The 23,076-nt window shown below is 36.7% G+C and overlaps 2 protein-coding genes and 1 pseudogene across 2 annotated transcripts; 1 reads left to right on the forward strand and 2 right to left on the reverse strand.

Annotated features, from left to right (window-relative positions):
- The first annotated feature begins 11,845 nt into the window (after positions 1 to 11,845).
- On the forward strand, positions 11,846 to 12,335 carry LOC107536289 (proteasome maturation protein pseudogene; annotated as a pseudogene).
- Positions 12,336 to 14,689: 2,354 nt separating this feature from the next.
- Positions 14,690 to 22,145, reverse strand: MKKS (MKKS centrosomal shuttling protein). The gene is made up of 4 exons (XM_016212023.2): positions 21,161 to 22,145; positions 18,358 to 18,533; positions 17,366 to 17,476; positions 14,690 to 15,458 (listed from the first exon to the last, which is right to left on the reverse strand). The coding sequence occupies exons 1-4, from the start codon at positions 22,143 to 22,145 to the stop codon at positions 15,018 to 15,020; spliced, it is 1,713 nt and encodes a 570-aa protein (XP_016067509.2). The 3' UTR covers positions 14,690 to 15,017.
- Positions 22,146 to 22,159: 14 nt separating this feature from the next.
- LOC148092719 (uncharacterized) lies at positions 22,160 to 22,503 on the reverse strand. The gene has a single exon (XM_087818867.1). The coding sequence runs from the start codon at positions 22,501 to 22,503 to the stop codon at positions 22,351 to 22,353; it is 153 nt and encodes a 50-aa protein (XP_087674993.1). The 3' UTR covers positions 22,160 to 22,350.
- Between the last annotated feature and the right edge of the window lie 573 nt (positions 22,504 to 23,076).

The following is a 23,076-nucleotide window of genomic DNA, read 5'->3' on the forward strand; positions in this document are numbered from 1 at the left end:
CCAGACGAGGCCCGTGCCAGGGGTCCCCCATGCTCTGAGCAGCCGGGGTCTAAAGCCTAGATCGTGCTGCCCAGTTAAGAAAAAGGTGTGTTTTCTTTTTCTCGGCCCTCATAGGTGTTATTTTTATTAGCTTATACACCTCTGCATAAAATAAGGCCACTATTCGAGGAAATGTGACATGAAACCTTCTGTAAGACACATATAAACTCTATCGTCTTTGCCCTATGGATGTCCACAATGTGACTAAAGAGTAGAGCGACACGGGAACGACGTGTGAAAATTGCCTGGTACTTTGCTGTCTCAGGTTAGGGTCGGTGTTTCATTCTGCAAGATTGGAGGACACTTCTTCCTCAGCTAACTCTCTGATGACTTGTAAATTGTGTTTTAATACTGAATCTTGTAAATCTTTTAAAGTGCTCTCTGAAAGTCCAGAAGTGGTCAAATAGTTCACCAGGTTTCGCTGAAGAGATCAGTCAGGAGAGGATAGAAAAGGCCATGATGTGCCATGACGCTCATAAAACAGTGAGCCAGGCATTTTTCTTTGGAAACCTAGAGCTTAATTTATTATTAGGTGAGGATATGTTTATTGACTTTAGAGAGAGAGGAAGAGAGAGAGAGAGAAACATTGATGTGAGGGAGAAACATTGATGTCTCCCGTAGGTGCCCTGACCCGAGATCAAACCCACAACCTAAGTATGTGCCCTGACTGGGAATTGAACCTATAACCTTATTTTGGTGTAGGGGAAACACTCCAACCAACGGAGCCACCCGGCCAGGGCTGGATTCATTCTTTAAAAGACAATGCCAAAAGAAAAATCTTTAGGAATATTCTGAGAAAGAAAAGCAGCCTGTGTTTCTGAAGGAGGGCTACAGTTTCCCAATTTCCATCTTCTTTGCACTAACCTGTAATGCTCCTTGAGCAAAAGCCAATTAAGTAATCAAAGGAGTCTCAAGAGATTCCTCCTTCCTCCCTGCCAAGAAAAACAGTCAAGGAGCAGAGAGGACCAGATGATTTGGAATGCAAAATTAAAAGATCTGAAGAGAGGGCATAAGACTTCTAAAAAGCTGCAAGAACAATGGGTCTGTCCAAGGGTGGGCCAGGGCATCTTGAACCACTCGCCACCAGTGCATTGATGTAGATGAATTAAAAGAAAGGGAGAAATAAAGGGGAGGCAGCTGTAAATTGCTTGGGGGGGTGTGTGTGAATCATCATTGAAAATAATTAGTCCACATACAAGATGCCATTTCTGGGTGCTCCCAAAGCTTTTTATTGTTTTCCTCATTCCATCTTTCCCTAAAACCCATCTCCCAATTCGAATCAGTCTCTTTTTAATTGCAAGGTCTCTTGGTTGGGGCTCTGAGTCTGGCCCCCCTGAGGGGCCAGACAATTTTCATTCCAAATCCAGCTGGCTTGTGAGGGGGAAAAATCTCTTAAATGAGCTTTCCCAGTGTACACCACTGCTGTTGTTCATTTGTTTTCCTTAAGCTTTTCCCAACTGAAGTTCACTCTTTTTATTTTTTACAGTAACTTGCAATGTATGATCTCTCATCCACAATGCCCAAATAGAAAAAGCTCCGAAAACTAAGTTTCTCATAAATTTAATGACAAAACCAGAACTCACATGAGACTGTTTATAATGTCTATTTATCTTGCTTACTATGAATTTTTATGTTTCTTGCATAGATTTAAATGTGTTTATTCCAGAATGCTGCTTTAGGCCTCCCTGGAGATACAACACAATATGCCATACTCACTGCATTACCTTTCTACACTCCAAAAATTTCAAATTCCAAAGCTCATTTGGGATTGTGGAGCTGTAATCAAGAATGCCTCTTCAAGATTAGAGATGAAATTTCTCAGCCGCTGGAGGGACTTGGGTTAAACTTAAAACAATAGCCTTATGGCCAGAAGAGTTGTTAAAAATGGATATTTTCTCCTAGAAGGCTGTGTTGAGAAACAGAACCAATATTTAACTTAGAGTTCAAACTTAAAAGTTAACACCAAACTGCCTACAGGACTTTGAGCCTCACATATAAGATCTTTTTTCCTACTCGTAAGATAAGAGGGTGGATGGGGAGTCACCAGATTAGGAAGAATAGAAAATAAGATGTATTATGGCAAACTTTTGGTGTTCCAACTTTGATGTGTCTGAAGCACTTAGTGTGGATTTCTCAATTAATAGGGGTTCTTTTTAGAGTGATGGTCTTGGTAGAGCCCATTTGCCTCCTGCTTAAAAGGCTCCTCTGTGTGACAATAAAGAGATCTTCCCAAACTAAGCAACATTTTGTGTTTTATTTGCTTGAACTTGAAATACCATGAGCATCAGGCTTAGCTGCTAGGCCATGTTGAGTATAGGAGTTATGGTAATCAAACCAAACGTTATATCATTGTTTCTCTACCTTGGCTGCATATTGGAATCATTCCCTGGGCAGCGTTGAGAAAAAGGTGAATGCCTGCATCACATCCTCAGAGATTCAGATTTAATTGTCTGAATGGCTCCTTGGATATCAGAATTTTTTAAGCTATCAGGTGATTTCAATACACAGCCAGGGCTGGGAATCCTGCTTTAGAAGAAGCCATTTCTTCTTCTAAATTGGAAGACATTTATAGTATATTATGTCCCAACGTATCTTTTGGATAAGCCTTTACAATGACTTTGATGAAACTATCATAGTAGACATTGTGTCAGTTAGTTATTGCTGTGTAACAAAAAAGGGTAAAGACTAATGGGAGTAGGAGGTGATGCTGCTAGTGTAGGCCCCCATTTTGAGTTTTAAAAAATCAGTTAAATAAAACGGACTAGCATTCTTTTGAATTTGTTGTTAACATCTGAATATTGATTTTCAAATAGAAGCAAGCATCTAGACATAATGTGAAATAAAAGCTCCTTGTGAACTTTATATATTAAAATTCTATCAGTCAGTTGAAATATAAATATATATTTATTACTACAAGAGAAAATTGCTATTATAATTTATTGCAAAAGCGGTTAATTTTATGTACAAAAATCAAGGATTAAAAACTTTCAAATAATTAAATCAATAAGAAAATAGATCAGCAGCCAATACGAATATTAGGCAAGAATGCCTCTAGACAACTTTAGGAAGAACATGCTGTACCTTTTGAGTCAACAAATGTTTGTATAAATTTAAGTAAGAATGGAAGACAGAATAATAGAAATTACATATAAACCATATTTATAGTCTTTGCGAAGTTATTAGTTTATTATTTATGACATTAAAAAAAATAAGCTTCATAAGCCACATTTTTATTTTGCTATATAATTCCATTCAGGCTGTGAGTTTTTAAAGAAAACAACCTACTCTAGAAGTTCATTCTAAGTTGGTGATATTTGGCTTCAACCCAATATTTATTTTAACACTAGGCCATTTGGCATTCAGCCAAAGTGAGTATTTGCTACACTTCCAACATGAATTTTAGGAGCTGAATCAAGGGAGCTCCACAAATCCTGGGTCAGACACTGTCCAGAGGGTTCCTGGTTAACTGGAGCCTCTCACGCCCCCTGGCCAGCTCCCCCACTGAGAATCTTGTAGAATGTCAAAACCAGGCCTTGATATCCCTTCTTCCAAGGATGGGGTGAAGTTAGGATTGCCAGATTAAATACAGGGTGCCTAGTTAAATTTGAATTTCAGATAAACAATAAATTATTTTTTAGCATAAGGATGTCCCATGAAATATGTAAGACATTCCTACCTTGTTATTTGCTGTATGTGGAAACATTAGGTGAGGCCCCAGTTGCAAGAAACTTGTCATAAGAGTGTTTCTGAAACTCATTTTTTCTTCCCTTCTAACATCAAATGGGAGACACTGGACTAGAATGATAAATTCATAAGGTCTGACATAAAAGCTATTAGGAAGGGCTCCAGTTTTTAGTGGGAATGTTGTCTATCATTAAAAGACTAGTTTAAAACTGTGGAAACCTGAGTTTCAGTCCCAGTTCCACCATGGACTGCCTGTGAGGTTTTGAGCTAACCATTTACGTTATTTCATAGCTCTAGGACTCCAATACTCATAAAGTACACCAATAAAAATGCCACCAGGGAAGAAATAGTGCTGCCAATTAAACTATGACACAATACAAAAACACTATTGATTATAAGGCATATCTTTATTTCAGAAATATTAAAATGTGGGGGAGAAATGAGTGTCTTAGAATTGAAATATAGTATTTTGACTTGCCTCATTTATATGAGAATAATTATCATTTTCCTGACTGAATTACACGTAGAGATCAGACCAAGAAATTAATAATCAGTTCTTGTTTCTTAATCTAGTTTTAAGTCACACAACGGGGAACATTAGCTTCCAAGGTAGAATGTTTTCCAATGACTGTTCCTGTCAAAGTAGCGTAAAAGGAGGTTGAAATTTCTCATAGTCTTTTTAGAACAAATACTATGTGATTCCACTCATACAAAGTATCTAAAATAGTCTAAGTCACAGAAACAGTAGGTAGAAAGGTGGTTATCAAGAGCTGGGGGGAAAGGAAGTGGGGCAATTAGTATTTAGTGGACATAGAGTTTCAAGTGTTGCAAGATGAAAAAGTTCTAGAGATCCGTTGCATAGCAATGTCAATATTCTTAACACTGCTGAAATGTACACATGAAAATGGTAAGATGGTAAGTTTAATGTTATGTGTGCTTTACCATAATAAAAAATTCTTATAGTCTTTTTGAAAGGTTCTTTTGTGTGTGGGTCAAAACTAAATAGTCTTTTGATCCACTGGGTGAAGAATTATCTTTATAATTATAATACATAAGAATCCAATGTTGTTTAAACAGAAAGTAGATGGATCTATGAGGTTGTATCATCTACCATCCATCCATCCATCCATCCATCCATCCATCCATCCATCCATCCATCCATCCATCCATCCACCTATCCATCCATTTATGCATCCAACAATCCTCCCAATGTTTACTGAATTTCTATTCTGTGACAGATACTGGGATAAACTTTGATGAAAGGGTCCTTATATTCAAGGAGAGGCCCCCAACAGTACTACAATGCCCTACTTATTAACAGATGAGTTTTCTTGCATCTCAAATCTGAAAAATAGATCATGTCCTTTTTTCACATGTAATGCTCTTTCTCCTCACTGACTATTCAAACCCCACCCATTTCTTCAAAAGTCAACTCAAATCCTCCTGCTCTAAGAAGCCTTTCCTGGCTATTATGAATCTTCCCCTTTCCAAAACACCTAAGTTGCTTAAAGTATTTAATTTGGCTACTTGCTCAATTGGGTACTGGATATGTAAAATGCATAGTATGTTAGTTATACAAGCCAAAAAGAAACACCAGGCAGGATCAGGAAATACGAATATCTGGGGAGGGGGAGGGGTGAAATTTTAAATGAGGTAGCCAGTTAAAGACTCACTCAACAGCAGAATTTTGAGGCGTGAAATAAATGAGGGGTGAGTCATGTGTGTACTTGGAAGAGTGGTATCCCAAGCAAAGAGGCTGGTAGTCCTTAGGTGGGAGTACGCCTGGTATGTTGGAACTACAAGGAGCAGTTATAATGGAGCGAATACAGGGATGAAATTGGGAAAGGAAGTCAAAGAGGAAATGGAGCCAGGTCATGTGGGGACCTGTAAGTTTTACTAAGAACTTTGGCTTTTACTTTGAATGGAATGAGGCTGAGAAGCGATAAAATCTAACTTATTTATTTTTCCTTAGCTTATTTTTAACAGGATCTCCTTGCCCTCGGTGCTGAGAGTAGACCGTGGAGGTGGGAACAGGAGACCAAGTAGGAGGACACTGCAATAATTTTATCAAGAAATAATGATGGCTTGGACCCAGTGGTAGCAGTTAGGGTAAAGGAAAATAGTTGAATTTGGAATATACTTGGAAATAGAGCTGTTAAGATTTAATGGTGGAATGGATGTGAAATATAAAAGAGAGTTAAGGGTGACACCTGGGCAGCCAAAAGGATGAAGCTGCCATTAACTGAGACTGGGAAGACTGTGGGAGGTAGGAGTTGGGGAAAACATTGTGAGTTTAGTTTTGTACATGTTAAGTTTGAGAGAATTATTAAACATGTAAGTAGAGATGCTGACTGGGCAAGTGAATGTAAGAATCTGGCATTTAGAGGGGATGCCCAATTTGGAGTTTATAGGTGGTATTTAGAGCCATGGTACTGGAAGAAATCAACTAAGGGAGTGTAGGTAGAAAAGAGAAGAGATCCAAAGACTGAACCCTGGAGTTATTGCTGTAATTATCTCCATCAGAGCAGAACACTCTGACCTGTCAGAAAGATGTGCTGCCCAAGCCTTCGTGATCCTTAGCATAAAACAGGATAGGAAATCCTCTGGAGGGAGATTATGAGTGTTTGCTGGGTATCTCTGGCATTAGGGAGAAAATGGACAAGAGAAAGCATTGGAGTTAAAAATAGAGAGCTCTCTGAGCATTCTGTGATCTACCTGTAAGCTCTCTCCAGCATGCGGAGTGGCACCACTATATGAAATTTCCTTTAAGACAAATGAATGAGACCTTTCCAGAGAGTACATACAGACGGCCAACAGACATATAAAAAGACGCTCAATGTCACTAATCATCAGCGAAATGCAAATTAAAACCACAATGAAGCCCTGGCCAGCTAGCACATTTGGTTAGATATGCCAACATTTAGGGTTCCACCCTTGGTCAGGGCACATACAAGAATCAACCAATGAACGCATAAATAAGTGGAGCAAATCAAAGTCTCTCTCTCTCTCAAAAAATCAATCAATAAAAAATATTATTAAGAAACAAAAAATAATAATAAAAATAAAAAATAAAACCATGAGCTATCATCTCACACCTGTCAGAATGGCTATCATCAATAAATCAGCAACAAGCGCTGGCGAGGGTGTGGAGACAAGGGAACCCTTGTGCACTGCTGGTGGGAATGCAGATGGTGCAGTCACTGTGGAAAGTAGAATGGAGTTTCCTCAAAAAATTAAATATGGAGCTGCCTTATGACCCAGGGATCCCACTTCTGGGAATATATCTGAAGACACTCGAAATACTGATTTGAAAGAATGTCTGCACCCCTATGTTCACTGAAGTGCTATTTATAATAGCCAAGGTTTAGAAACTGCCCAAGTGTCCATGGTAGATGAGTGGATAAAAAAGCTGTGGTACATTTACCCAGTGGAACACGATTCAGCCATAAAAAAGAAGGAAATCTTACCTTTTGTGACAGCATGGATGGACCTAGAGGGCATTATGCTAAGTTAAATAAGCCAGTCAGAGAAAAACAAATACCATATGACTTCACTTATATGTGGGATCTCATAAACAAAATAAATAAACAAAATAGAAACAGACTCATAGATACAGAGAACAGTCTAACAGCTGTCAGAGGGGTGGGGGCTGGGGGGCTGGGTGAAATATATGAAGTGATTAAGGATAAAACCCTCACAGACACAGACACAGTATGGTGAATATACCAGAGGGAAAGGGCGTGGAGGCAGGTAGAAGAGGGTAAGGGGGGGTAAATGGTGATGGAAGGAGACTAGACTTTGAGTGGTGAACACACAGTACAATAGTGAACACACAATACAAGATGGTGTATTATAGGACTGTACACTTAAAACCTATATAACTTTATTAACCAATGTAACCCCAATAAATTCAATAAAAATAATGAATGGCCCAGCTGGGCGTGGCTCAGCGGTTGAGCATCGACCTAGGATCCAGGAGATCACAGTTTGATTCCCGGGCAGGGCACATGCCCGGGTTGCAGGCTCGATCCCCAGTCGGGCGTGCAGGAGGCAGCCGATCAGTGACTCTCATTGATGTTTCAACTCTCTCCTTCTCCCTTCCTCTCTGAAATCAATAAAGATATACTTTAAAAAAAAATGAATGAAAGCGGCTAGACACGAAGAGTACTTACTGATAGTATGGTTCCATTTACGTTAAGCACAAAACCCAGGCAGAATTGATCTGTGTTAGAAGTCAGGATAGTGGCTTCTCTTGCTGGTAGTGACTGGAAGGGGCCACAAAGGAGGAATGTCTGTTTCTTGATCTGAGTGCTTGGTTACATATGTATGCTCAGCTTGTAAACATTCATCAGTTGTATATTTATGTGCACTTTTTGTTTGTGTATGTTACAGTTCAATAAGGCATAAAACCAAACACAACAAAAATATTATCCAATCTTTTTTTGAAGACTCCAGCTCAGAATGCAATTACAGGTATTCTACCTAATAGGTGTGCTCTTCAAAAAAATAGAGTTAATGAAATTTGGGTTATTTATTTTAAGTGCTCAAGTAGAAGCCGCTATCTAAAGGAAGGCTGGGACAAATACTTTGATGAGATAAACAATTATTGTTGATGACATTTCAGAGTTCAGATGTTCTCAGAGTGAACCTTTTCTAAAATCCCCTTTCATATTTCAATTCTCCAATCAATAGGTGCAAAATTAAATTAAATTCTGCTTGCTTGGGAGCTTAATCATTTTAAGACCTTTTGAAGATCTCTCAATCATAACTCCACTTTTCAATGTTTATTTCCATCTGCATTGGGCCAACGTGATCAGAAATGTTCTTTTGAACTTTAGAAACTATAAAGGCACTTAGAGGCAGAAATTTTAATGCATGCTCTATAAATATTCTCATGTCAAAGATTTCAGATTTGTGATAGAATTAACATGGCTTTCGATAATTTAAAAGAAAAACATTTTCTAATATTGAATCATTTGAACTTACATGAATTGTTACTGCTTGTGATAGCAAAATATTTTACACTTTTCAAACAGATACAGAAGTAGAAGATACAGTATAACGAACCCTCATGAACTCATCACAGTTTCAACATTTGTCAATAGATGTCCAATCTTGTTTCATTTATACCCCACTTATTTTATCTTTCCTCTCACTATATGATTTTAATGCAAACCCCAGACATCATATTTTATCTGTAAAGACTTCAGTAGACATGCACACACACCTCTTTTAGATAAAGACCATGATACCATTATCATTACTAAAATAAATGTAAAAAGTACTTTAATATTATCAAATAGTGATTCAGTATGATAATTTTCCTCATTGCCTTGTGATTGTCTTTTCCAGTGAGCTTTGGGTTTAGGATCCAATCAGGGTCCACGCATTGCATTTGATGACTGTGCCGCTTAAGTCTCATTTAATCAATAAGCCCCTTGGCCCTTCTATCTTTTTCTCCTGCCATTATTTGTTGAAGAAATAAGGTTGAAGCTGTAACACTAAAATTTAACAAGTTGACTTTGGTCCTCTATTTCTATTTGAGTTCACACCTATTGCCCTAGCCAGTTTGTTTAGTGGTTAGGGCGTCGCCCTGAGGACCGAACAGTCCTGGGTTTGATTCCAGCCAAGGGTACATACCTTGGTTGCAGGCTCAATCCCCGGGCCTGATGGGGGGTGTGTGCGGGAGGCAACCAATCCATGTGTTCTCTTTCACATTGATGTTTCCCTCCCTCCCTCCCTCCCATTTTCTCCGAAAAGCAATGGAAATAATAATAATAATAATAAAAATAGAAAAATGTATATTAAGAAGATGAACTTCTGATAGAAAACTTATAAGGCCTTTTCCTAAAGAAGGAATACATGGCCAACAATGTACAAAAATGTATCTACCTTTAAATTATAAAAGAAGTCTATTTTTAGCTATTACATTGGCAAAGACAATAACTAGTGTTGGCCAAAGCTCAGAAAAATGAGCACTTTACACACTGTGGTTGGAGTATATTGATACATTTCTGGATGACAGACTATATAGGTATCAATAGCCTTTCCGTTTTAAATACACTTGGACTCAGAAATCTTACTTCTATTTATTCATCCTGAGGAAATAAAAAAGGCTGTAGGAAAATGATAACTATAAGATGTTCACTGCATTTTTGTTTATATTAATACGAAAATTGAAAACAGCCTAAGGGCATACTAATAAAAGGTCATTGACTCAATTATGGTATAAACTCTACAACTAAAATTTCTTCAGGCATTACAAATGATGTAGTAGTAGAATGTGTGATTGTACATATTTATGATGTTCATGACATATTAGGAAAAAGAAATGCTATAAAGCAACATAGTAGCTGAGTTCTTCCCGGCTACTGTGCAGTCCACAGACACATCTTGAAATCAAAACTGGCCAGTTAACAACAGAGGGAGGACCTGCCTGAACTGACCAAAAGTATGGACTTCATGTCAGTGAGAATTTCACCTCCATCACGTTGATATTTTTTATAAATTTGTGTTTCCTGAAGTTGTGTACAATCCTTACCAGAAAATACTACAAATAATTTTTTTTAAACAGACATTGCTTTTGTAGTTTTTAAAAAAGTTTTAAAATTACAGCTTACATTCAATATTATTTTGTATGTACAGCATAGTGATTAGACAACCATATACTTTACAAAGTGTTCCCCTTGATATTGTACCCACGTGATGCAATACATAATACAGTTATTACAATATTATTGACTATATTCACCAGGCTGTAGTTGTAAATAATTTTTAAAACCACTTCCTTAACAGTTCAAGAAAGTCATTATTCAAACTCGGATGGTAAAATATGGGATGAAACATCTCGAAAATAGTATCAGAGGAGCTCATTTTGACAGAAATAAATGACAAGAAAAAACCAGCAACTAAGTTAAGCCTCGGGCACTGTTCTGTGACTTCCAGTAAGATTGAGGTCTGAATATTGCATGATGTGGTTCTTCTGGAGACAGAACAGGAAACCCTGATGGCTCCAAAAAGGGAAAAGGGAGAATGCAGAAGAGAATGAAATCAGTGACAGCTGCTCCAGACTTTTGTGTGACTCACAGCATTAAAGTTTACTGAACCATAGGAGTCCAACAGGATTAGCATCTCATTAATCAAAAGAGGTTAGGATTTTGGCAGCATGGAAAAAACTGGACAACTAATGCGAATGCAAAAGCCTTTTAAGCCAAAATACTTATGTGGTCTTATAAATACCACCAATTCCTTAATTCTTCCATTTGTACTATATTAGAGAATCTCCTATTTTAGACATTTTAAATCAACCATTAGTGAAGTATTTCCCACAGGATATTTAAATTACATATTGTTAGTATCTTTTATTATCATAGGTATCCTTGAATTCATTTAGTTTGTATAATCAAACCTAGTTAGGCATTCACACGATATAAGAGAAACTGTAGGTACCTCTGTAAGATCCATCATAGTCTGCATTCTTACATTGTTGAACTGCTCTTTGGATAACTTAAAATAAACCAATATTGTTTGCAGTCACATTAATCATGTAGGTTATTATTTAAGTGTATCAAGTACAAAAATCTCTCTTATAATCAGTGCAGGCCCTGTCAAAACATCAGATTGGTTAGGTCATTCCTTTCTGAAAGTCTTTGGGGAATAGTCAAGGAGACTAAACATCTCTTACAGTGCCCTGTTTCAGCTGTCTAAATAAATCTATCTCTTAATCTAAAGGAAAAGGCAAGTTTGAAAATCTGATATCTTTATAATTTTTTCATGTAGTTAAGTGTTTCCACTTAGTAACTTTGGTATCCCATAATCCTTGGAAATTACCACCACTCACCTACAAAATTTGAGTTTAGAAGTATCTAATCCAATGTTAGCCTGTATTTTTGGATTACAAATAGATGTATTTGCCCCTTTATTAAGAACATAGTAATACTCATACAACAGAATGCAATCCCTGAAAACTATTCCTACATGTAGATCAAGCCTTTTGTTGGAGAGATAATTGAGTAGACTAGGTGCACTAAAAGCAGTGGAAAAACAGTACCTTAATAAATAGTGGCCTAGGAGGGATGTAAAGCAATGAAACAATCTATTAAAAATTCACATTGAGGGAAATGGAAGTGAGTGGTGGGGCTGGCTGGGTAAGGGAGCTGAGGGACTGTTTCCAGAGCAAGCTGAAGATGGATACTAGAGAAGTTGGATCTTAGCTAAAGGACAGTATTGCAGTTAGTGAAATTTCAGCAAGTGGGCCTTTTGAAAGTCATGATCTTCTTGGAAAAGGTTTTTCTTGTGTGAAAAATGAATTTTTGGCCAGTCATCCGCTTGAATTATCAGAAAAAAATTTCCAGCTCAACCAAGATAAAATGAGTTTTTCCACACTGAGAAACATCCGGGGTCTGTTTGCTCCACTAAAATTACAAATGGAATTCAAGGCAGTGCAGCAGGTTCAGTATCTTCCATTTCTTCCAGACTCATACCTTTCACTGGATATTTTGAGGGGTAATGATGAGACGGCTGGATTTGAAGATATTCTTAATGATCCATCACAAAGTGAAATAATGGGAGAACCATACTTGATGGTGGAATACAAACTTGGTTTACTGTAATGCAGTGTGCTGATCATAGAAATGGAGGGGTATAGCTGTTTATAGTCATCTTTTTACTATAATTTTATGTATGGAACATTGTGGAAATAAATAATAATAAAAATTCACACCGAGGAAATACTTACAATAAACACCCTATCTTAGCCCTGTGGTTTTTTTTGAAGTGCTGTCATTTCATTTGGAGGAGTGTTAGTGGTCTTCTTCTTTTTTTTTTTTTTTTTTTGATTTAATAAAGTTTTATTTTTCAAAATGTACAGCTGGTGGGACCTGTTCAAGTACCTTCACTACCAGGTGAGGTATCCCCGCCTTTGGTGTTTCTGGTGTAAATTACTTGAGCTTTGTGCTTCACTGGGTCTTTGTCTTTCTTGGCCAGCTTTCCAGCATCTTTCTTCTTCTTGTAAACCTTGGGTGGCATGGCGAGACTCAAAGAGCGGCTGCTACCACTGCGGCCTCAATAAGATGTCCAGTTCACCTCTTTTTGTTTGCCAGACACAATACTCAGTGGTATTAGAGGTTAAAAAAAAAAAAAAAAAAAAAGATTTGTTCACAGTCCCTGACCTCAAGGAACTGATCATCTAGCCAGTGGTATATATAATTTTAATATTACTTTTCTTTTTATACAGAAAACAAACTGAAAAGATGCATTTAAAATGTAAACAGTGATTCTCTCTGAGTAGTAGGACTGCATTTGACTTTATTTTTCTTTTATGTGTTTGTGTGTATGTGTCTGATTCATATTTGTCAAATGTTCTATTACAACATAATGTTGATAATTATTTTATGGCTTATCTATAGATCCTCTGCTTCAGGGCCTCTCATGTGCCTGCTCTGGCAGGGGCTACACTCATCTTAAGGTTTCACTAGGGAGGATCTACTTCCAAATTCCCTCTGGGGCTGTTGGTAGGGTTCAATTCCTTGTGGGCTGCTGGCTGGAAGCCTCCCTCAGCCCCTTGCAATATGTGGACCTCTCCATAGGGCAGTTCTCAACCTGGTAGCTGGCCTCCGTCTGAGTGAGCAAGTGAGAGATCAAGAGAGAAGCCCATGTTTTTACAATCTAATATCAGAAGTAACATCCTTATCACTTCTGCTGTATTCTACTCATTAAAAGCTAGTCATTAGGTCCCTCCCACACCCAAAGGATGGGCAACCAGGAGGAGAGAACATTGGCAGCCATCTTAGAGACTACAAGCAAAAACATTCACACCCTTGAGGCATAGCAGATTTCCAAAAGTCTCATGGCGTTGCAACATCAGCTCGAAGCCCAAAATCTCATCACTGAAATCAGATCAGGGTGGGTGAAGCTCCTCAGGTATGATTCTTTAAGTACAGCTCCTGGAGCAGTTCCTCTCCATCTGAAGACCCATGAAGTTAATGAGACAAGTAACCTGTCTAACACTCCCAACAAATAATGATGGATCAGGCATGAATAACTGCAATAAGAAATTTCTGTTCACAAAGGCTGGAAATGGAGACTCAAAGGAGTCACTACATCCAGCCCACACCTAACGGTAGGGGATTATGCCAGGGCCTGAAAACCAGGAGGTAGGATCACGGGGGGCCGTCTTAGAGGCTGCCTACCACACTGCCCTTCTGTTTGACTCTAATAATAAAAGACGTAAAATTTTAGATAAGCATTTTATGAAGCTAGAGGCATAGCTGATTTTTTAAATATATATATATATATATATATATTATACTGCATTGCTGTGAGTTTGTAATGCAATTTTTTCTTTGGCTTAGGGTAAAAATTCTTTTCGATTGCAAGATTATTTGAGGAAATTGCTTAAAAATATCTTCCTCTGTCATGGCTGTAGACCTGATCATTGATTCTCAGGTTGTCCAATTTTCCAAAAATTTTCAAAATGTTTTCCTAAAGGCTAATTTAGCATGTTACAGCTCCACACTTAATCCTTTAACTGGATTCTGTATTTCTTCTTCAATTTATCAGTACATCTTGCATTTGCATAAAAATCAAATTACATTCCTTGGTGAAACATCAGTATCTGTTCTAGTTTCTTTTTCGTACTACTGACTGAACTAGAGAAATAACTTTTCCACTATGCTGCTTAGTTACTACATAAATCTATTTTTTTCGTAATCATCCATTTTCTAAAAATAACAAAAATGAAGAACTGTGATAAAAACTAGCAATTGCTGGTAGACCAAGCTCTACATCAATTACCTAAACACTGAATAAATACAGTCTCAGATAAAGAACACTGAATTTTGCTAAATGTGCAGTTTGAGAACTTCTTCTGATTGAGCAATATGTGCTGGATGCTTTGTGGTATTTTGAAATCTAATTTTATTAACTGAAAATATCTATAATGAATATATACAAACTAAGGCATAGATTAGGATAGATTAGATATTTTTTTATTTATGTTCTTAGAATGATGTCAAAAGAACAACAGCAAAAATTTAGAGCAGCATGCAGTGGTACCTTAAGATAACTGGAATCCTTACGATAACTGCAGTATCTTTAAAAATGCTTCACATTTTTATTATTGTATGGTATTTGTATTCAAAAATCCTACCTTTTTTCCTTATATAAGTAAACCTATAATTTTGTGAATCATTTATCCAAAAATGCAAAGAGAACAAATACATTCAATATTTCTTAATTAACACCTGACTAGTTTGGGGTTTTTTTTTGTAATATAAACATGCCATTCCCTTCTATCAGTTTTTATCTTCAATAACGTATGAAAGATCCAAAATCAAATTGGCTGTCTCCACAGCCACCTGTAGGCCACTAAGCTTAGCAGTGAAACAGTCCAAGGTCAGGCTGTCGGCTGAGCCCGGAGCTTCACGTGGACAGCACGGTTGTGGTGCAAAGGGCTGCCGAGCGCTCCTTAAGAAAGACCAGCTGAGTTCTTCCCGGCTGCTGTGCAGTCCGCAGCCGCATCTTGAAAGCAAATCTGGCCAGTTAGCAACAGAGGGAGAATCTGCCTGAACTGACCAAAAGTGTCCATACTTCATGTCAGTGAGAATTTCACCTCCATCATGTTCTAAAGAGCCAGTGAGAGATTCCAGCGCACTGCAAAATGCTTCAGTAATTAGTCGAAGTTCTGTTTGAGTACACCCACCATCTTTCAGAATGCTTTCTGGGTCATTAAAGGTCTAAAGAGTAATGAAACAATTAAAAACATATACAGAGCAATTAATGTTATAAAAATGTTTCTGAAAAAGAGAATACTTGATAAAACCCTTATTCATAAAGGTACTATTAACTTTCAATTTACTTAGGGGTTTGGCACTATGCTAGTGGGCATATATGAGTCAGCTGGCCAGGCTATAATGCCATCACCTGGTTGTTTATAATAAAAATGTATGTTGCCAGTCATGTTATCAGGATGAATAAATCAGAATAAACCACATAATCAATGTATTCTGAATGACTGCCCACTAGTGCCTCCCTGATATATGAAAAAAAGGCATAATGCTTATATTATAGTTACTATACACAGAAAGAATTCCTGAAGTCTAATGTCCAAACGAAGTATTTATTTATATTTGGCAAAATGTTTGAGAGTTGTTTAAAATGAGAACATGCATATTACTAAGATAAAATCCATTTAGGAATGTGTGCAATTTTTACATTAATGTTTCTAAAATATTCTTTTTTTAAATTAAAATGACTTTAAATTGTTTTTTGGTTCCACCATGCTAAAAAGTTTATTCCAGAAATTCCATGAAAGAAAAAAAAGTAATATACTGGCAAACTAATAACTGAATGATTGTTAAAAATCCATACCCTAACTACTTAAAAACAGTTACCACATTTTTTTCTTTTTTACCCAGGAGGTTTGAACCAGATGAGATCATCTCTAATGCATATTATTTTCCCATAATTTAAAAAAAAACTTTTAAAAAGTATGTTCTTTATTGGTTTTAGAGAGAGAGGAAGGGAGAAAGAGAGAGAGAAATATCGACATGAGAAACATCAATCGGTTGCGTTCCGTACATGCCCGGCTGGGGATCGAACCTGAAACCTGGGCATATGCCCTGACTAGAAATTGGACCTGGGACCCTTTGGTGCTGGAACAATGCTCCAACCAACTGATCCACACCAACTAGGGCACCCATAGTTTCACTGCTGTATTGTTTCCTCAAAATCCTACTCAAGATACCTCCCTCCTCCAAAGAACTTTTCCTAGTTTACTCAGTCCCATTTGCAGACTATATTATTGTCTATTCAGCATTCAGAGGTTGGCACTGATTTTGTTTCCCATAATAGATATTCTGATAACTTTTCATGAATGGGCTTTATCATCACATAGATTTTAAATTATTTGATGAAGTAGTATGGGGCTTGTCTATAAAAAACGTTTATACTCTCTCCAGTCCCAGTCATCCACTAGAAGCTCTGCAGTCTCTTGATAACACTCCTGACCAACCAAAGAATCAACTGCAAATATCTAAAAAACACATAGCTGTTTGTATCCACTTTCAAATAAAGTAGGTCAGTATACATGAAATAATTAGTCAAAACTGTAATGCACTAAATTTATCTATTGTTACGAAATGGTTTCCTAGATTAATAAAAAAGATTCTTTTTGACAGAAAAAATATTTATCATAAATGGATACCAGTTTAAAAATTATAATAGAATGTAATATTTGGAATGCTTTAAAAAATAAAATTAAGTCTTTTCTTGATGATCCAGAAAGTATTGAAGTATTTTGCAAAATTTTAACACTTTCCTTGTGAATATCAATTACTATTATACACAGCAGTTGGGATCTCTAACATGACAACTCCCATTAACATTTCAACATGCAATATTTAGATAACACCCAAAGAAAGTGATCATTTGGTAATAGGTTATATTAATAATAATAATTGTGATAAAGATATTACCTTATATTTGCAAGTGCTATTTTCCTCAAGTGTTTTCCAATACAATATCTGATACAGACTACAGAGAAATTAAGCGTTAAAGGCTCCAGGGTATTCTGGTTTGGCTTATCTCATAAGATGAATACTGCTGAGAACTGAGAAAATCTGAGAAGGACTATCAAACCTACCTTGTGTCTGATATATGCTGCCAAGTGAGTTTCAGTACAGCCACCTCCCAACAAAACACAGGGTTCTTTGATTGTTAACTGCAAAACATGCAGTGCTGTCTGACATGTGAGCTGCAAGACAAAGAAATCATTAAAATCAGACAGTGACATCAGATACACAAAGAAATATAGCCATGTTCTCAAGGCAACTTAAATAGTAAACTCAGAGTCTGATTTCAATTGCAAAAGAACAAAACCTGTGTTTCCAAGGTTATAATGTGATGAGTACATTTTGGAATAATAAAGATTAGAAATTAAAGAAAAACATCTTAGCCAAATGTTTGTTTTCATGGACTAGATTAATATCGTCTTTCATATATATACTTAGCTCTGCAAATTGAGATTCACAAATGAATCAGTTTAGTCTAAATAAATTAGCTGAATAATTCATACAAAATTTATTTCAAGTTGCTATGGAAATAATACAGCTACAACCCAGCAGTAATAAAAAACCACAACACATAGACCTTTAATATTTACCAAGGCTATAACCTTGAGCATACATGAATCTTCAAGCTTGTGACCAACAGCATAGGTTAGCACTTTCCTTGTGGTGCATGTGTTATTGCTGGCAGAGAACACCAAACTCTATTAAGAGGTGGATGATGGGTATTCCTGGGGAACTCATTATCTAAGTGAATTATTCATACACATTTAGCATCAAAGAGGACATAATTCAAGTTAATTTCTTAAGGAAAGGTCATATGTTAAGGACTTTTAGATTATTTATAAATACTAGAAATAATAAATGGTAACATATGCCAGGTCGACAGTAGTGTCTACTTGTGACTTTAGTTCTCTCATTTTTATTGTTTTTGCTCTCTATATCACATAGGGAAGTTATGGGGGGAGAAAAGCACAGCTCACCCATGTGAAAAAAATTACACCTTTCTGAATAACTATTTAATCCCTGCCTCAGCCCCTAGATATGGAAGTCAAAGTTCATTACCTACCTTCAGCTCATCCCAGACAGTGTCATTTCTGTTGCAGAGAAGCAAGCTGCAGACAGTTGCTTCATTTGGAATGAGATGAAAAAACCACTTGGAGCCAAATTTTGCAGTGGACCAATCCTTCACACTTCCATAACTACTAGGAGAGATTGAGCTGAGAGAACCAATAGGCTGTGTTCCTATTTTTTAAAGTTTAGAAAACACAAAACATATGAGTGAAGATGGAATATACAATCATTTAAAATGATAATATTTTTTTCCTAGCCAATGTAAGCCCCACAAGCATATCATTTAAAATATGACATACAGGATAAAGAACAAGATACATCTTCTTAGACCTAAGAAATAAGCAGTATTCTGCTATTAAAACAATATACAAATGAAGTAAAGCTGAGGTTCTTTTAGTTCATGGACTTCTTAGAACATACTTCTGAAGCTATTTTGTACTCTCTAGAAAAAGGAACACAAAATTTTGCATACATTTTCTGAGAGTCCAGAAACTCTGGAAGCCCATTCACGGATTACAGATCCAAAATAAGAACCCCGCTAATCTGAATAGGGTGAAAGCACAGACTATTGTTTTTAAAAGGCATTATCATCTTTACCTTAAAACACACAAATTAACCTATCCAAATAGCTGTATTGGGCTCTACTTAGTGTACAGATTTTTTTAATTTATTTTTTGCCTAGCAACTGTTTATATGTAAACAGCTTCCTAAATTATGTAAAAATAAAATACGTAACATTCGAATTGCATTTGTCATTCTTTGATATATTATTTTGCCTGTCCTCCTGCACAGGTAAAATTTTACAAAATACAAGTTAATAAAAATAGAATAAGCTAGGACTGGAAGGTTCCAAAATCTCTAAAATGTAGTGGAAGTTACATAAGAAATGACACCAAACTCCTATAAGAAATAACAAAGCAAGTCTGAAGTCTTAACCTTAAAACTGTAACTGAGCAATGCACTCCTTGGGGCCAGTTTCCTCCCTCACACCAACGAAGTTAAAACAATAACGTCTAGAACGTTTCCAGCTCAAAAAATTTATAAGAGACCAGAAAATAATCACTGAGCAACTTCACTTCTTTGAATATCCTTTCTTCAAGACTTCTGAAGCTTCAAAGAATAAAGAATACTTGAGTGATCTAAAATTTAAGGGAAAATCAAAAGCCTACATCTTGTATAATTTCACTTGGTGTACACGACAATCTATAGTGAGAGGATCTGACTTTATTGCTCATCAGCTACTGGATGTGGAATAAGTCACTCATGCCACTTTTCAGGGTGGGCTTCCCCATGAGTTAAAATGGGAATAATGTCTACTTCACAAATAAACCGAATGTTAAAAATGCTTTGTAAGCCATAACAAGCTTCACACACACATCACCCATGCAGTGACTCCACTACCTGCCCCATGCATAATCACTCCACTATTCAACCCAGACCATCAATAAAGAGGAATTTTGTTAGAGTGGGAGAAAGAAGGTAACGTTAACCAAGATATACCCTGGAAGATGAATTAGCCCAAAACATATTTTACCTTTGTCTCAAAAGGTCTCTTATCCTGAGACCTAGGACTAAAGCTCTAGCTATTAATACTATGTTCTAATTGCATGTGGGATAAATAACAACTGTGGACTGATGTGGAAACTCAATGCCCACTTATATTGTTTTTATGGGAAAATGCTTCATACTGACTAATCTGTAATAACTAATATTCATAACAGAAATTACCTGATTCATGAAAAGCCAGCAAATATTTAAGTATGTGAGTTTGACCCATATCAACAATGAATTAGAGAATTATTTTCATTATTTAATAATTTCCTCTTTGACAATCATTTGACAGTCCTACAAAGATAGGGCAGTAACCCAGAGATGTTATGCATTCAATACTTGACATGCATAGTACTCTTTTTTGATGATTTAAAATGAGAAAAATTAGTGAACTTTAACAATGGTTTACCTAATAACTTAAAAATTACAATCAATCAGAATAAAATGACCATGTTTCTGACTGATTGTTAATGCAGTTAAGGAATATTAAAAAGTAGCTCAAATCAGGAAATCTTCAGTTTGTTGTTATTCTTTGGCTCTAATAGGTAAATGTCAATCTCACATCTGCTTTTAATTTACTGAGTTTGTGAAATACAGTGAATTTTTGCCTATTATTTCTTTGTTACTAACATTTTAGAACACCTACTGTGTATCAGGCCTGCTGTAAGCTCTGAAAATAAAAGATGTTCCTGCTTCTCAAGCTCAGCTGGAAATATTTTAAACTAGAACAACACACACACACTGACATCACAGTGTGACACATACATCCTTAATTAGGAATCACTATTTAGGCAGAAGTACAGTTGTTTGCTGGAGTTATATAAGAGTAAAGAAAAGGGAATATTCTAGCTGCAAAATTACCTTCTGAATTATATGACTTAAGAGCTTTGTAAAACTCAAGTAGAATAATTTTGTGTAAGGTGTGAAAGACCTTATGATTATGAGGATGTTAGTCTTCCCAGTTACCTGTAATATATTTGAGTGAAGTTTTAGACTATGACAGAATGTAGTACATTTTAGACCTGGCAATACACAGAAAACAGCCATAATCGCTCAGTCTTTAATAAGTGCATAATACAGGATCTTTTTCAGAAACGCTTGCTGCCAGAAATTATAGTCACATATGCTGTGAGGTTGGCGGCTTCTAAAATTTTTCAAGATGTTAACATTGACACACACCAAGAATATCTCTGCTCAAAAAAAGTGTGATTTATTAACTCTAAGGGGCAAAAGCTGAGTGTTTTTACCTGTCACTTTACTCAAGGGTTCCATCAGAGCCACTCCAACTCTGTCTATGGCAATAACACGATGCATGCTGAGAAGCTGTTTCAGAGATGGGTGTATAACTTTTTGGCACAAGACAAGATCTATGTGATCACTAACTAGCTGCCTTCCTAGGTTAAGCAACTGGTCCAGAACTGCATTTTCAAGAGAAACCCCATAATTGACCACCACAGTTCCTTCTCCAGTATCAGAAAGGTCTCCAGATAAAGACACACAAAAGAGTGCCACCTTGAGGGAATCTGATTTTTTGATAGGCAGTATCTTCCTCAGCTGAACTTCTGACATTTCAATAAGTATGCCAGGCAACACAGTAGAGTCTAGAACTCTTTGACCCTTTAAAGGTACAATTATACTCCTTCCTAAAATGATGTGGTCTTCAGTGTTTTCTGGAATTGTAAGCAAAAAGGCTCTCAGAATCAGAGTACTGATGTGGTCTATTTCCTTTCTGGTGAGCATACAGGCAGGCTTACTTGTTAATATACTGCATACCAAACAAAGGAGGGTCTGAGTACTACTAAAGTCAACTGGGATTCGACAACCACAGACCTCAGACTTGAGGTAACTGGTGCAGAGGCTCAAAAGTTGCTTATTTAATTTAATGACAGTGGTGGGTGTCAAGTCTAGTCTCTGAACATTTTCAATCAGGTTGCAGCAAAGAATGGCTGTGAACAAACCACAATCACTGAAGCACGAAACATGATTCTGCACGGAAGTTGTTAGGATCTTTAAAATGGGGTGAGTGACGGAAAGGTTGGCGAGCAGGGCTGACGACTGTGAGGTTGTGCACACAGAGCCTCCAAGGCTGTTGTGTAGTTGCTTCAGCCTCCCAGAAGGGCCATAGCACGAGGTTATGATTCCTTTCAAGACAGAAAGGGTGGCCCTGACTCTCTCACTTGTCAGTGGTTCACTTTTACACAGTGATGGCTTTTTAGCTTCCAAACGAGACATCTCACTTCAGGTGGTAATTTGTGAAGATAGCTTTTATTTTGTTAACCATAGTTTTCTATTTAACATTTTAAAAAAGTATTCTTCAGGAATGACAGTCTGAATACACAGCATTGTGGTTATAAAATTAAATAGCTTCATGTTTATGAAGCTAATCAGCATGTAATGATTTAATGACATATTAGTAATTCCAAATTTTAATTTTACTTCATTCTCTGATACTCTTTTGTTTGTCTCCAGACTGAGATTTTACAGACTGTTTTGCAGCCCTCTGTATAAAGTATGTTCCAAGATGGACACCTATGAAAGAAACCCCAGCTACAAGAAGCCAGTTCTTTCTAATCCAACTGGTGTTTTTCATTTCTTCTTTCAATATCAAGCTCAGATTCAAAGCTGCTTCTTTCTATAGGAAATAAAAATAAAACATTTTAGAGAAATAATTCCAAAACATCTTATAGACTGCAGTTTAATAATTTATTTTAATGCTCTGTTCCCTCTTTAGAGAAAGAAACTACTAACTGGCACAGCCTCAAGAAAATGAGAAATGTAAATCAACTTAGACTAAACATTCATTCCTTTATTCTTCAATGAATCCCTACAAGAAAAAGTGCTGACATTTCAATGATTTTGGAAGGCACAACAACACAGCTAGAAAGCTCACAGTACAGTTACTTGAATATGATATGCTTCTAGAAGAGAAATGCTACATTACAAAACTCATAGAACTTGGTCTGAGTTCTAAAGAAGTCCCAAGTGTTCTTATTGTTATATCAAGATCTAATGTGAGGGTTTTTCCTTATTACTTTGGTTTGCTTGGAAACCTTAGGTCTCAAAAGAAGTACATTTATATCAAATCCTGCTTATTAATACCTATGAAAACAAGGTAACTGTTAGTATTCCTACTGCAGAGACTCCAATGTATAGTTGATGTTTA

This window comes from Miniopterus natalensis, chromosome 7 (genome assembly GCF_054644295.1).
Source record: "Miniopterus natalensis isolate mMinNat1 chromosome 7, mMinNat1.hap1, whole genome shotgun sequence".
In the NCBI taxonomy this organism is placed as follows: Eukaryota; Metazoa; Chordata; class Mammalia; order Chiroptera; family Miniopteridae; genus Miniopterus; species Miniopterus natalensis.